Source organism: Solanum stenotomum, chromosome 8, assembly GCF_019186545.1.
Source record: "Solanum stenotomum isolate F172 chromosome 8, ASM1918654v1, whole genome shotgun sequence".
Lineage (NCBI taxonomy): Eukaryota > Viridiplantae > Streptophyta > Magnoliopsida > Solanales > Solanaceae > Solanum > Solanum stenotomum.
In genome coordinates this window covers 11,267,857-11,284,738 of record NC_064289.1, presented here as the reverse complement: position 1 = coordinate 11,284,738, position 16,882 = coordinate 11,267,857, and the positions used below count along the sequence as shown (strand labels likewise).

The 16,882-nt window shown below is 31.7% G+C and overlaps 2 protein-coding genes across 2 annotated transcripts; both read left to right on the top strand.

Moving 5' to 3' along the window:
• The first annotated feature begins 9,753 nt into the window (after positions 1 to 9,753).
• On the top strand, positions 9,754 to 11,130 carry LOC125875008 (trans-resveratrol di-O-methyltransferase-like). The gene is made up of 2 exons (XM_049556059.1): positions 9,754 to 10,546; positions 10,620 to 11,130. Exons 1-2 carry the CDS (start codon positions 9,779 to 9,781, stop codon positions 10,920 to 10,922), a joined length of 1,071 nt encoding a protein of 356 aa, XP_049412016.1. The 5' UTR covers positions 9,754 to 9,778; the 3' UTR covers positions 10,923 to 11,130.
• Positions 11,131 to 14,635: 3,505 nt separating this feature from the next.
• LOC125875007 (trans-resveratrol di-O-methyltransferase-like) lies at positions 14,636 to 16,529 on the top strand. The gene is made up of 2 exons (XM_049556058.1): positions 14,636 to 15,430; positions 15,950 to 16,529. Exons 1-2 carry the CDS (start codon positions 14,663 to 14,665, stop codon positions 16,250 to 16,252), a joined length of 1,071 nt encoding a protein of 356 aa, XP_049412015.1. The 5' UTR covers positions 14,636 to 14,662; the 3' UTR covers positions 16,253 to 16,529.
• Positions 16,530 to 16,882: the final 353 nt, after the last annotated feature.

The following is a 16,882-nucleotide window of genomic DNA, read 5'->3' as shown; positions in this document are numbered from 1 at the left end:
TTTAAGAAAGAAAGGAAGACTTTTAAAACTCGTGGTCCAAAATGAAATGATAGAAATTTGTGTGGTTGTAAATCATTTCATTACAGGTAAAATAGACATTTTATAGTTAATTGTTACTTCATATAGAAATGTGACATTTTTTTTGAAATTGACTAAAAAGGGAAGTAAGTCACATAAATTGAAACAAAAAGTATATGTATAACCAAGAACAAAATAATAAATTCTAAGATGTTAAAAAAAAAGAGATTTTTCTACAAATCAATTACACTGACCTAGTACTTATTCCGTTCATTTACTAATTCATTATTTTAAAAATAAATTAAATTTTTACTTTAAATTGTTACTTTTAACATATTAAAAAATATAAGAAAAATAATAATCACGTTTTACCGTTAACATTTAAGCTTTATTATCCAAACCATTTTTCAAGAATTGATATTTAAATATTAATTAAATTAATACTAAATATTGTGATAAAATATTCACATCAATTATTATTTCTTAAATGTGGTGCAAAGTATAAAATAAACAAGTAAAATTAGAAGAAAGAAATATATACCAGTAGTATTTTATTTCTGATTTATATATATCCCGTATAAAAACATATTTTATTTTACGAACAAGTCAAAATGATATATTTGCCCTTGAAATGTTAGTTGATACGTTTTATGACTACGTAAATAGATATAAATTTATGAGTAAATTATAATGTTAGTGCATAAATAAATTTGAAGTCATACATATTCATTATTTGAAATGTTCTTGTTGGAAAAAATACCTATATACACAACTTATTTTGATCATATTTTTAAAAATTTATTATAATTTGTAAAAATTACAAAAATCCCTACTCTCTTCTATTTTATGATACATCACTTTACACAATGTATCAGTCGGATACATCAATTACGCGACATATTGGGACGTATGCGATGTATTGAGACGTTGAGTGATGTATCCGAAATTTTGACGCGATGTATCAGGACATTGAACGATGTATCCGAAATCGGGATGTGATATATCGGGACATTTTGGGATGTATCTGAATTCCACCAAATTTAAGGAATTTTTTTAATTTGAAAAAAAGTAGGAATATAATGTAATTAATTTTTAACACTATGAGATTTGTGTAAAATTCTCATTTTTTCTATTATTTATTTATAATTTAGAAATCATGAGATGGGCCCTCATTACAAAGGACAAAGGCTGGGCTGAGATCTTTTGGGCCTTAATTAGTAAGATTGATTCAAGTATAATATATAGGAATCACATATTATCAGTAATAAATAACATTCTATCCCTTTTAGTTTTCTATTTACCAAAAATCCCTTAGAAATGATGTTTGCGGGCTACATAGCATTGTGCACGAGATACATTAGGTTTGATACATTCCACATAGCGGGATACATAGCGTTGTGCATGGGATACATTAGATTTGATACATTCCACATAGCCGAATAAATAGCATTGTGCACGGGATACATTGGGTTTGATACATTCCACATAGCGGGATACATAGCATTGTGCACGGGATACATGCGAGATACATAGTGTTGTGCACAGGATACATAGCGTTTGATACATTCCACATAGCGGGATACATAGTATTGTGCGCGGGATACATGCGGGATACATAGGTAAATAAGGGATTTTTGAAAATTTTGAAATAAGTAGGGATAAATGGATATTAAGGTAAGTAAATGAGTGTAGTTAAGTAATTTGCCCTTGATTCAAATTATTTTATGATACATTCACTTCAAATCACAACAATTAGGGTGTTTATAATTTGGTTTGAGTTAATTTTTCCTTCAAAGAAAATTAAATTATTTTTTTAATATTAATATCTAACCAAATCATCAAAATTGGTTTTTGCCAAAAGAAAATCGATTTTCTGTTAGATTCTTTTTCTATAACTAAATATGACATACCTTGAAAAGTATATACTTTTCAAGAGTAATGGAAAATTATATATAACTCTAAGCGCGGAGATTAATGCCCGATCCTAATCTAATAACGATAAATGTTGGACATGCCGCATGGCCATATATTTAGAGGTTAATTCAGAATTTAAATTTCATGAATAGAAAATTTTAGGATAACGATTTTAGAGGTTGTTAGTTGGGTACGTAAAATGAATAGTTTATAACATTATCTTTGTTATTGATGTTTAGTATTAGGTTTTGGAAATAATTTGGGAAATAAGTAATTAACGGTAAGGATAAAACATGAATTTTTTTTAATCTTTTTTTGATATGTTAAAGTAACAAGTAAAAGTGTAAATCTATATTTGGAAAAGTGGGCAAGTAAAAATGAATAGAAGGAGTAATTAGTACTCCCTTTGTTCTTCTTTAGTTGTCTATGTTAACTTGACACATACATTTCTTAAAAATAATTTAATTTTATCACCTTCGTTAATTATAAGTCATTTAAATGTTGAAAAATGAATTGTATTAATAACAAGGATATAAAATAGTTATAAAATAATAAATTATCTCGTAATTTTCTAATTTAACAAATAAGATTTGAACAATTATTCTTAATATAGTAGAGAAATAAAACGAAGGCGTACATAGTTGAGTGCGCAATAGAAACATATCCAAGTTGTAATGTCAAAGTAATAGGTTATCAGTTTTAGGGGCAATCTATGTATTTGGATCTTTATAGAACCTCCCAAATTCAAACTTGAAATCAAATACTTTTTATATTTATATACTTTTATTTATTATATTTTGATTTGACGCATTTATTAAAAAAATAGTAATTGATATGACTATTATTATACATTATTTTTATTAATTAATATTTAATATTAGATTATAAAAAATAATTTAAAAATAAATAATTAATATTAAAAATATAATATAATAAAAAATATTTTAGTTTTTTTAATATATTAAAAATGATAAATACAAATTTATTTTTGAATACTGAACAATTAAAAAAAAGGAAAAATAGCTTAGTACTAGTAGTAGTACCAAATCCTCCTCTGGTATCAATCCTCAATCTTTGAGCCGTCCAATAGGCTGCTCAAAGTCATACTTTATCAATGTTTTCGAAAGTTAATTTGATTAATTTTTTAAGTTAAATTAAATTGCTTTAATTTAATATTTTATATGACAAATTTAGATATTCAAAAATTATACGAAAAATATTATAAATTGGAATTTTTTGTATATCAATATGATGAAAAAGTACTTCGTAAAATGTTAGTAAAAGTTTTTATCCTTTGACTTTAAAAAAAAAAATAATGACAACTAAAAGTGGACGAGAATATTATATAATTGTATTATTATTCTTACATAATATGCACGAATACCTTAACAAAATATTCGTTCATCTTTTTACTCTTTGAAAATAAAAATGACACTGAAAATAATTATTTAAGTTTTTAAATTTTTAACATGCAGGACTTCAATTAACTAATTATTTATTATGAAATCTTTTCTTATATAAAATATTTAGATATTTAAAGTTAAATTTTCTAATTCAATACAAATGGATAAACATCATTTTTTCCTTTCAACTTTGATTTAAAAAGCAAATACCCCCAAACTTCAAAGAGTTGACATTTACCCTATCTTATAGTACTATAAAATATGTATGTTTCCTTTCCCCATTATTAATCTCATTGACTTTTTTTACATATTGATGAACCGTAAATTAAGTACAGATTTGAAAACTCCATGAATGAAGGTTGATTCTTAGATCAATTTACAGAGAGAATAGAAGAGGAAGAGAAAATGTATTGAATATTATTAACTTTGTTACATTGAATCTATACCACTATGCCTTTTATACTTGTACAATAGTTCACAAATACAAAAATATCTAAAATTGTTATGTAACTAACTATTGGCAGCTCAGCATTCTGTTTAGTTGACTACACTTATGGTTTAGCTAACTCAATCATTCAGCTTGTTAAATCTATGCACTAGTTAACACTTCCCCTCAAGCTTATGGTTGAAAGACATTTTTCATTCCAAGCTTGCTCATTAGCAGTCCATGTTGTGCTTGTCCTAGACTCTTAGTTTGTAGATCAACAAGTTGATGTTTGGTGTTGATATGTTCAGTTTGCAGTATCCCTTGGCAAATCCTTTCTCTAACAAAGTGACAATTAATGTCTGTGTTTTGTTCTTTCATGAAATATAGGATTGACTGCTATCTGAATGGCTGCCTTGCTATAACATACCATCTTGATAGGAAGTGTTAAGCTGACTCACAACTCTTTGTATAGACCTATTATCCAGGTTACTTCAGTTGCACATGCAGCCATGCCTCTGAACTCTGCTTCTGCTGAGCTTCTTGAGACTGTTCCTTGCTTCTTAGACTTCTAAGAGATTAAACCTCCTCTAAACTTCACAAGATTGCCTGTAACAGACTTCCTAGTTTCTAGGCATGCACCCCAATCTGAGTCACAATAAGCTGTTAGTTGTGTGGTCTGTTCTGCTGGCATTAATAATCCTATACCAGGAGATTCCTTAATATACATCACTGCTCTCAATGTTGCTTCCATATGTGATTGCTTTGGACTATACATGAATTGGCTGAGTACTTGAGCAGTAAATGCAAGGTCCGGCCTGGTCATAGTTAAGTAGAGAAGCCTTCCTACTAACTTTTGATACTGTGTAGGATCAGTGAGTAGCTCATCACCTTCAATCTTTGAACCAGGTACCAGTTCATCATATTGTACACTTGAGAGTTTCTTGTTTAGTTCCAAAGGAGTGTGAACTGATTTAGCTCCCCCTAGGCCAGTTTCAGACACAACTTTTAAAGCATATTTCCTTTGTGTCATCAATATTCCCTTACTGGATCTAGAAAACTCAATTCCTAGGAAGAATTTTAGCTCCCCCAGATCATTCATCTTGAACCTTTTCTGAATATCTTATCTGGTCTGCACAACAGTTCATGACTGCTTCCAGTGATTAGAAGATCATCTACATACACTAATATCACTTTACCACAGCATCACCAGTTTGCTTTGTAAAGAGAGAATAATCATAGTGACTTTGTTTGAACCCCATCTAAACTAGAGCCTCAGTTAGCTTCATATTCCATTGTCTAGGAGCTTGCTTTAAACCATATAAAGATTTGTGTAGTTTGCAGACCTTTTGACACTCCCCCTGTCTAGAAAACCCACTAGGAATGACCATGTATACTTCCTATTGTAAGTCACCATTGAGAAAGGCATTGTGGACATCCATTTAATAGATATACCAACCCCTGGAGGCAGCAAGAGCCATCATTGATCGCACAGTCACTATCTTTACTACTGGACTAAAGGTTTCCTCATAATCCAGCCCTTCTTGTTGACTAAAACCTTTAGCTACCAGCATGGCCTTAAACCTCTCAACCTCTCTTGAGGCTAGAAATTTAATCTTATAAATCTATTTGCAACCTATGGGCTTCTTGCCAGGTGGTAAGTCAACTATGCTCCAGGTTTTGTTACTTTCCAGTGCTGCAATTTCCAACTCCATGGATTTGACCCATGCAGGATCAACAACAGCCTCTTTAAAGGACACTGGTTCAGTAAGAGCTGAGTAGGCTTTCAAGACTTGTCTATATGCAGGAGACAAGTGATCATAGGAAAGCTGATTGGCCAGTGAATAGGTACAAGTATTGCTCTTAGACTTTGTGACAAAATCTTGCAACCACAAAGGTGGTTTACTTGATCTGGATGATCTCCTAGAGGGTACACCAATAGTAGATGGAAGAGAAACAGGAACCACAGGGTTAGACATATCTGGTATAGCATCAGGTGAAGATGAACTAGAGCTCATAGGAGGCACATCAGTGGTCTCAGTTTGAGAGGGTATACACTCAGAAGCACTGGGAACATACTCAACTACTGGAAACATTGGATTTACAAAGGCATGTAGATGTTTAAAAGGGAATATATCTTTCTAAAAGACCACATGTCTATTAACAAAGAAAGAATAAGCATGAATGTTATATATGATGTAACCTTTTTGTGTAGAAGAGTAGCCCATGAATACAGCAAGAATGGCCCTTGATGAAAACTTATCAAGTAATTTAGGACAAGCAGCATAGCACAGACAGCCAAACACCTTCATATGAGATAAAGCAGGAGAATAGAGATACAATTTTTCAAATGAGGACTTATAGTCCCATAACATGGAGAGAAGTCTATTTAAAATATATACAGCAGTGGTGACACATTCACCTCAAAACCTCAGAGGTATAAATACCTGAAACGTTAGAGATCTGGCCATAGTCAGAACAGTTCTGTGTTTTCTTTCAGCAATACCATTTTGTTGTGGTGTATACACACAAGTACTCTGATGTATAATGCCCATTTCACACATAAGAGTTTGAAAGTCTTTACTGAAGAACTCACATCCATTGTCAATCCTGAATGTTTTTATTGTAGTAAAGAAAGCATTTTGTACTTGAAGAAGAAAGTGTTTGATTACAACAATGATGTCAGCTTTAGAAGTAACTAAGGAAATCCAAGTGTATCTACTATAGTCATCCACAATAGTAACAAATAACCTCTTCCCATTATGAGTGGGCACTTTGTAAGGACCCCAAAGATCACAATGCAAGAGTTCAAATACACCTGTGGACTTATGAGTACTTAAAGCAAAAGGAAGTTTATTCTGCTTGGATATATGACATACAGTACAATGAGACTGATATTTATTACTTAAGTATCTAAGAGACTCATGCCTCTTTATTACATCAATAGGAGAATGGCCTAATTTTTTGTGCTAGATGTTACTAGATTCAGTCTTTACAGAATTAACATGTACTCGACTATCATTAACCAGCTTCTTTGGAGTGCTAAATGGTCCATCATTTAGTATGTAAAGGCCATGCTTTTTCTTACCAATCCCATTCACCTGACCAGTGGAGAGGTCCTGGAAAACACAAAAGTCAAGGAAAAATCCTACAATACATTGTAATTTCTTAAGATCTATTGTAATTTCTTAATAATCTTAGAGACTGAGAGTAAGTTAAACTTGAACTCAGGAAGAAATAGAACATTTGATATAGACTGATCTTTGAACATTCTAGTGTTACCAATATGAGATACTGACACAACTTTACCATTTGGTAAGTAAACTCTGCTAGCAATATGATCAGAGGCCTCATTAGCTTTGTCAAGTACATCAAGATTAGAAGTGATATGATGAGAGGCTCCAGTATCTATTATCCATTTTCGACTTGCATAACTACAAGACAAAGTTGTAGAAGAGGTACATGTATCAGCAACAATTGCTATATTGACAGATGATTCAATGACAGGTGCACCACCAAGTTTTGAGAGCAGTTGAAGAATTTGATGATACTGATCTTTAGTAAAAAATGCTCCATTAGGTGAACCTGCAGTAGGTACTAAATGAATGTTAGTGTTTGTTCTAATTTCTTGTTCAGGCTCATTTGGTGTTGCTACCTGATTTGCATACACACTAGGTTTCCTCCTAGATTTGAAGTCTGCAGGGTAGCCAACAATTCTGTAACATTGATCCCTGGAATGACCTCTGCAACCATAGTGTTCACATATGAGAAAATGTTTCTTAGCCTTGTATCCAGCTCCTGAGTTGCCTGCATAACCTCCACCTGAAGTACTAACACCAATATATCCCTCACCAAAACTACCAGATCTACCAGAAAAAGGACATTTAGAAGTTCCTGCACCACTTCTGTAGGTGTTACCTTTATGAGAATATAATGTTGTGCCTTCAATGAGCCCTGAGCTAGTGGAAACAGAACTAGCCAGAGTCCTCTGACTCTCTTGATCAATGATCAATGCATAAGCCTTGTTAAGAATAGGAATATGGCTCATCATGAGTATTTGGCTCCTAGGAGGGGAGTAGGACTCATTCAGTCCCATTAAGAACTGCAATAGCCTCTAATAATCACACTGCTCCCTAAATTTATTTGACTTAGGACAAGGACAACTAGGACATGGCATAAGAGAATCATATTCATCACATAGGTCTCTTAACCTAGAGTGATATTCAGCAATAGACATAGTACCCTAAACTAATGTATGAATCTCTCTATGTAATTGAAAGATTCTCGATCCATTAACTGTATCAAACCTTTCTCTTAGATCCAGCCAGACTTTGCGTGCATTAGATGCATACACAATAGAACTCAGAAGTCCTGGCCTTACTGCATTCATAATCCAACTTAACACTACTGCATTACACTTTTCCCACTGGTCATGCAATAATGGTTCAAACATAGATTTAGGAAACCTTCAATCTATGAAACCTAACTTGTTTTTCCTAACTAAACCAATCCTAAATGATCTACTCCACAGAGCATAGTTCTCTGACCCTGTTAACTGAAGAGAGATTAGAGAACTACCTGGAGTGTCTGTGTGTTGAAGAAATAGTGGATGATTGTGATCAATCACTGGAAATGTGACTGGGCTCGTAACTTTATTTCCATTTCCAGTACTAGTACCTTCAGCTGTAATTCCATTCGTCATTTGAGCCAGCTTAACTTTTGATGCTTCCTTTTGATTCACCTTTAACATATGATGAATCTGAGCACCTGATAGTTGCTGCTATGAACTCAGAATCCTAAGATCGAGTGCTCTGATATCATGAAAACTCTATGAATGGAGGTTGATTCTTAGATCAATTTACAGAGAGCATAGAAGAGGAAGAGAAAATGTATTGAATACTATGAACTTTGTTACATTGAATCTATACCACTATGCCTTTTATACTTGTACAATAGTTCACAAATACAAAAATATCTAAAACTGTTATGTAACTAACTATTGGCAGCTCAGCATTCTGTTTAGATGACTACACTTATGATTTAGCTAACTTAACCATTCAACTTGTTAACTCTATGCACTAGTTAACAAGATTACATATATAAAATTTTCACCTAGCTAGTTCCTTTCGTTATAATTAAAGTTAGACTATATGTTATTATATATTGTAATTTAACATCATTTTTTTAATCTATAAGTGGAATAATTCTTTTAATTATTTTTTTTACTTTTCAAGAAAAACAATCAGCAACTATCATTTATGATGTTATTTTAATAGGGGGAGGGGGATCCAAATATACCCCAGTATTATATGATTTAGAACAATTTTTTTCTTTTAACTAAAATATATATTAATTTAAAACATATAGAGAATTTTATACGTAGGGTTGGTACATGTCGCAATTGAGCGGGTTGAGATAAATTTGGATTGGTTTTAATGAGTTAAGATAACAATCGGATCAAAATTCAATCCAACCCAAATTTGTTTGGTCAAAACGGATTGGTGAAAACAGATTAGGTAATTAATGAGTTAGATAATGAGTCAAAAAGACTCAATCCAACCCAACCAAATTAAACTTTTATGATTGTTTTATTTATTCTTTTAAACTATTTTAGTATGTAATAAAATTATTATTTTCTTTCTTATGGCTATAATATAATATAACAAATTGAAAAATAAAAGTTTTTTAAAAAACATTTTGACAAGATTTCTCATGTTTCAATTTGAGTTACATATCAACCCGATTTTTAATGAATTTAAATGGTGAGCTAATAAATGGGCGAGTAAATGACTGAGTCAGTCCTCAAACTTAAACAGATTGTGCGAATTGAACGGAATGAGTTTGATTTTGCCCACAACTCAACCTAATCCTAGTTAGTACCCCCTAAATTTGCATCATTAATTAATCTCTTAACTCCAAGCAACGGGGACTCTATAAAAATATTACTAGTTCATACATCTTAATTAATTAATTAAGTCTTGCTTATGAAACTCTAACTATTCAGTAATTAATTAACACAATGCTCAATAACAGTAACATTTGTGCTAATCAGCTAATAGAAGCTGAAGCTCAAAGTTGGGATCACATTTTGAGTTATTTGCGTCCATCATGTATAAAATGTGCGATTCAATTAGGAATTCCTGATATCCTTCACAAAAATCCCAATCCAATAATGTCTCTTTCTAACCTTATTGCCGCTTTGCCAAATTTGAATCCTTCAAAAATTACCTTTATCCCTATTCTAATGAGAGTTTTAGTTGATTTTGGCCTTTTCAACTACCATCAACAAGAAGGAGACGGCTATTCACTCACTAGTGTTGGCCGTCTCCTTGTTGAAAATGACCTCTCTGGCAAGAGGTCATTTTTCCTTTTCGCCCAACATCCCGTTGTGCTGAACACAGCGGCTTACATGGGTGATTGGTTACAGGACGATCTCTCTACTGCCTTTGAAACTGCATATGGGAAATCCCATTGGGATTATTGCGCTGAAGAACCAGAGTTCAATGGTGTATTCAACGATGCAATGGCTGGTGATTCGAGATTGATCTCTAATTTGTTGATTTCTGATTGTTGTGCGGGTGTTTTTGAGGGATTGACGTCATTGGTGGACATCGGAGGTGGCACCGGCGCTGTGGCGATGGCTATTGCCGGAGCTTTTCCGAGATTGAAATGCATTGTGCTTGATCTCCCTCACGTCATAGGTGATCGAAAGGGATCTGGGAATTTGGAGTTTGTTGCTGGGAGTATGTTTGATGAAATTCCTCATGCTAATGCAATCTTACTCAAGGTACATACACCCATTTAATCCTAAATGTAAATATTCCTAATTATTTACTAATAAATTAATTGTTATTTCATAGTGGATTTTGCACAATTGGAGTGATGAGAATTGTGTGAAGTTACTGAAGAAATGTAAAGAGTCAATTCCGAGCAAAGAAAATGGAGGAAAAGTGATAATCATAGACATGGTAATGGAGGATAATTGTAGCAATGGGCAACTTGTTCAATCACAACACTTGATGGACTTATTAATGAGGATTACTCATGCTTCCAAAGAGAGAACTGAAAAGGAATGGGAAAAACTCTTCTTAGATGCTGGTTTTAGTGGATACAAAATAATTACTTCTCTTGGATTTAGATCTCTAATTGAAATTTATCCCTAAATAAGGAGTACATGTTTTCCCTATGTTACACATTATATGTGTTTTAGGGAACATGATTAACTGACAAAATTTGACATGCACTTAGCTCCTTCTGAAGAATGTCAACCTCAATTATCACTAGATTATCCCTCCCCTTAAACTATATATTTATTACTTTTAATAAAGATTGTTCTGAAATTGCTTTGGCAAGAACAATCACCTCTTGTAATCGAATTTTTACTTGTCGTTTACGTAGAAAAAAAAAAAGATATTTGGAGTTGTTACGTTACTCTTAGTCCTTCCATTTTTCCTTTTGTCTAAAGTATATGAAGCACTTATGTACATGGGCCAAACACATAATGCATTCCTAGACCTTTGTAAACTACAAGAGACAATCACCTACAATAATCAGTTTATCTACGCAATATTGTAGAGACACGTTCGACTACGTGTTGGTTGAACTATTTCGAAGTAGAAAGATGAGTGAATGAATGCACGGTAAGTAGTAGTGAATATTTTTTCCATGGCTCCGACAGAAAATTATTTTCTTATTGTTGAAAGCGATCAGTTTTTTTTTATCTTGTTCCATTGTTCGGGATTGAAAAAACTTTCTTTTTCAATTCGAGAAGTGGAGGAGCCTATGTAGAAGAGGTTGTAGTAAAGCACCATCTTCATTCCTCTTTTATGATGATGAATGGAACTGGCAAATATTTACTAGTAATTTATATTATAAACGGATTCAGAATTTGAAGTTAAAAATTTTATTATAATTTTTTCATAAACACAAAAATAATTAGATTCACATAGATTTATATATATATTCAGTTCACCCTAAATTCGGGTATGTCTCATATTTATATCAAAACAAAAGATTAAGGTATTAAAGTAAAAATACATATTATCTAATCATGATTAACTAATAACTACAAATGAATTTGTAAATGAAAGACACGTATCTCGTTGGTTTGATGCAAAACTAATGTTATTTGGATATTGATCAGCTTGGAATTTGTTGTTGGGACTGTGATAAAATTCTCCTGCTAATACAATCTTACTCAAGGTACTTTTTCTAGCTAGTTATTTTAATCATTTTTTCAGGGAGTTAATTTGGGTATTGTCATTACTTAAATTTTTATTTTTTTATTATATAGAGAATTATAAAATTAATAACTTTAAAATATAAATAAAAAATTTGATTGATTCTTAAAATTTTATCGGTGTCACATAAATTGAGATAGAGAAAGTGATCTAAGAAGTACTATAAATCACAATAATTAGCAACTTGATATTTAAAAATCGTATAAAAATTTGAATGACTCTCTAAATTTCATTTGTGTCGCATAAACTGAAATAGAAAGAATAACATATATTAAGTATGTGCTGACACAGACTCTTGTACAATCTAGTTTAACATACAAAGCTTTGTAACCCAATTAAACTATAGGTATTTATAATTTGTTGTTATCCTGTTACATTCTTTTTGTTTAATAATTTCCTTCAATGAATTTTTGAACAATAAGATTAAGCGTGTGCTAATTATATAACAAGAAGGGGTGTTTGTTAGTTTGTTAAAATTATGTATGGATTAGTTTTGAATCAATTTAGGTAACACGTCCAAGTTATATGGTCAAAGTAACACTAATTAAAAAAATTAGAGGCTATCTATTTGTTGGAATCTTTATTGAACCTTTCGAATCCAACTTGAAATCAAATAGCATAATACTCCTGTTAAATGATTTTTTCAGATTTTTTTCATAATTTAAAAGAAATAAATTATTCAAATCAAAGTTTAAGAAGATTGTTGGGATTTTATTAGGGGAACTTTCACATATAGCCACTCAAAAATAGTCTAATTACTCTCCATAGCTATAGTTTGATAATTACAATTCGTAGCTACATGTTATATGGAGGAGAGAGGTGAGCGAGACTGGGAGAGAGAGGAGAGAGGCGAGAGAGAGGGGGCAAAGAGTGGAGAGAGGTGAATTGTATATGTATATAGGTTAGATAATTGTATATTATACATGTGTATTTGTATATTCTGACGAATTATATATATACAAACATGACTAATTATACAAATTCGAAGTCAGCCCGCGTAATTAATGTATAATGTTAGTCGTGAGTGGTAATTATAGCAAACTATAGCTATGATGAGTAATTAAGTAGTATAAGTTTGCTTAACCGCGTAATTTTCCTATTTTATTTCCCCTCTATATTATCCTTTATTTAATGAGGTTTCTAATTACTTTACATTTTCTAGAATTATAATTTGAGAATACTTAAAAAAATAGTGAATTATTAACATTTAATTCATGAATGTCCTTAAAATACAGGGTTGGATAGAGATTTCCAACCGCCAGTACCCGACTAACAAAAACAAGGCATGTTCCATACTCTAAACTAAAGTAATTAAACTATTTTTTAAAGAAAGATATATACCCTAACAATTTACTTAAAATAAACTATTATTATCTTCGTCCATATTTAATTGTCATAGTTTTTTTTTTTAGAGTCAAGCGATAATAAGTTTGACTAACATTTTACGATTTATTTTTTCATCATATTAATATGCAAAAAAATGTAATATATAGTACTTTTCGTATAGTTTTTGAATATCTAGATTTTTTGTTAAAAGAAAATCAAATTAATGTAATCTAATTTAATTTTAAAAATTAGTCAAATTATCTTTTAAAAAGTGTAACATAACAATTAAAAATAGACAGAGAGAGTACATGAAAAAAGTATAGTAATTACAAATCCTCTTGGTACAATAAATTCAATGTAGCATGAATGTTAGATGCTAAATTCGAGGGTTGGGAAAATTGATAGTCCAAAAGTCAAATCTCCTTTGGAATATTCAATATTTTTCTAAAAAATACTCTAATAATTTGTACACATATCTTTAAGTCTAATTGATTAAAATTAGGAATGACGATAAAACGGAACAGAACAAAGGGGCGCAATGCAAAGCCTTAATGGGGCAGGGCAGCGGAGTATCTAAATAGAGCGGGGTGGAGTAGAACAAAACTCAATAAATAAATTTAATGGGACAGGACATAAAACGGATCAAAAAAAATTTGACAGCAAATCATAAAATAAAGTAGACAATTTTCCTAAAACGTTAAAAGCCATAAAATACTTCAACTCTTTAAATAACAATAATTAAATGTGAAATGTGATAGTAACCTGCATTTTCCCTTAGCTTATCCTATAAAATATCCTTTTTTCCTTTGCCATTATTAATCTCATTGACTCTTTTTACATATTGATGAACTTTAAACTAAGTACTCATTCATATATAACATTTTCACCTATCTAGTTCCTTTCGATATAATTAAAGTTAGATGTATTTTTTGGTGCAAATTTAAATTTAGTCGGGCTAAAAAAAAATGTTAGACTATATGTTATTATAAGTTGTAATTTAACTTCATTTTAAGTATAGTTTTTTAAAAATTTTAAGTAAAAATCAGCAACTGTTATTTATGATGTTATTTTAAAAGGGAAAAATGTCAAAATATACCCATGTGTTGTATGATTTAGAACAATTTTTTTCTTTTAACTAAAGTGTGTTTTATTCTATATTGTAGGGTTGGTACTTGTTATTAATGGCTATGCAACTCAACCCAATCCTAAATTTGCATCAATTAATCCCTCTACAACAAGCAACTGTGACTCTCTATAAAAGTACGTACGAATTCATACATCTTAATTAATTAACGCAGTATTTCTTATGAAACTCTTTCTAGTTATTAATTGACACAATGCTCAATAACAACAACATTTGTGCTAATCAGCTAATAGAAGCTGAAGCTCAAAGTTGGGATCACATTTTGAGTTATTTGCGTCCTTCATGTATAAAATGCGCAATTCAATTAGGAATTCCTGATATCCTTCACAAAAATGTCAATCCAATCATATCTCTTTCTGACCTTATTGCCGCTTTGCCAAATTTGAATCCTTCAAAAACTACATTTATCCCCATTTTAATGCGAGTTTTAGTTGATTTTGGCCTTTTCAAGTACCACCAACAACAAGGAGACGGCTATTCACTCACCAGTGTTGGCCGTCTCCTTGTTGAAAATGACCTCTCTGGCAAGAAGTCATTTTTCCTTTTCGCCCAACATCCCGTTGTGCTGAACACGGCTTCTTCCGTGGGCGATTGGTTACGGGACGATCTCCCCACCGCCTTTGAAACGGCGCACGGGAAATCCCATTGGGATTATTGCGGTGAAGAGCCGGAGTTTAATGGTGTTTTCAATGATGCTATGGCTGGCGATTCGAGATTGATCTCCAATTTGTTGATTTCTGATTGTTGTGCCGGTGTTTTTGAGGGCTTGACGTCATTGGTGGACATCGGAGGTGGCACCGGCGCTGTGGCGATGGCTATTGCCGAAGCTTTTCCGAGATTGAAATGTATTGTGCTTGATCTCCCTCATGTTATAGGCGATCGAAAGGGATCTGGAAACTTGGAGTTTGTTGCTGGGAGTATGTTTGATAAAATTCCTCATGCTAACGCAATCTTACTCAAGGTACGTATTTTTCTAATTTTGTCAAAAATCGTACTTGGAAATAAGCAGATCATAGATAAGTTTTTTTATGCCTCGACTCTCCCTCGGTTCGTTTGGGAATCATGATAGTCTTTTCATGGAGATTATTGGGAACGGAAATGTGTCTGGGGTTAAGAACAACGAGACTTGTTGGAAATGTTTTCGATAATATTTTGATGCAAATTGTGGAAATTCGAGCCTTTTAGTAGTGTTATTATATTTTATCTAGTAGAAATTACAATTTTTTATTACTGTTATAATAACTGAATTTATAACATGAAAATTACATACAACCTTATAAACCCACTTTAGTTTTAATTTGTCACCGTAATGGCTAAATTTGATGAATCTATTGTTATAAGTAGGTAAAAGTTTTGTGACATAATGTAACTATTATAGCGAGTAAAATTTAATTCCTTTAATATGACAAGAATTTATAATGTTACTATTATAATGGAAATATTTCTAACTATTTACTTATTAATTGTTTTTATAATATAGTGGATTTTGCACAATTGGGATGATGGAGATTGTGTGACGTTATTGAAGAAATGCAAAGAGTCAATTCCAAGTAAGGAAAAAGGAGGAAAAGTGATAATCATAGACATAGTAATGGAGGATAATTGTAGCAATGATCAACTTGTTCAATCACAACACTTGATGGACTTATTAATGAGGATTACTTATGCTTCCAAAGAGAGAACTGAGAAGGAATGGGAAAAGCTATTCTTGGATGCTGGTTTTAGTGGATATAAAATAATAACCTCTCTTGGATTAAGGTCTTTAATTGAAATTTATCCTTAAAAAAATTATCTATATTCACTATTAAAAAACTAAAATTAGCTACAAACTTCATCGCTGGTCTGCTTCTATTTCGCTCGTAGCTAATAGAAATTCGTCACTAAATAGAATTAGCGATGAATTTTGTTGTTTACCTACAAACTTTGTCTGTCGCTAAATTGAGTTTTTTTTTAGTTATTTTAATTTAAGTTTCTACCAGAAATAACTTTCTCCGTTTGGAGTCTCATTGATCCAAGAGAATGGAGGTTAATTTATATGTAATAATATTAGTGCATCACTATGCTTCTCCTATGTCACTTTATAAAAATGTTGTAGCTTGTTATATATAGGTTCTTCAATTATTATTTTATGTTTGTTGTAGCAAAATTATATAGTATACGAAGCACTAATGTACCGTGGGCTAAACACAGTAAATAGCATATCATATGTTGTCCCAAACAATTTTTTTTTCTAACATTAACAGTTAAAGAGTAGTGTGAAAATACACGTGAGCTAATAGGGAGTCCGGAGTCAAAAGGGTAACTTTTTTCCTCTAAAAAACATAAACGGTATATCAATTTTTATTTTAACCAAAACGGCAAAATCGCTTGAGAGAGTGATCGCCGTGTACGCCGTTAAAAACTTTATTTAAAA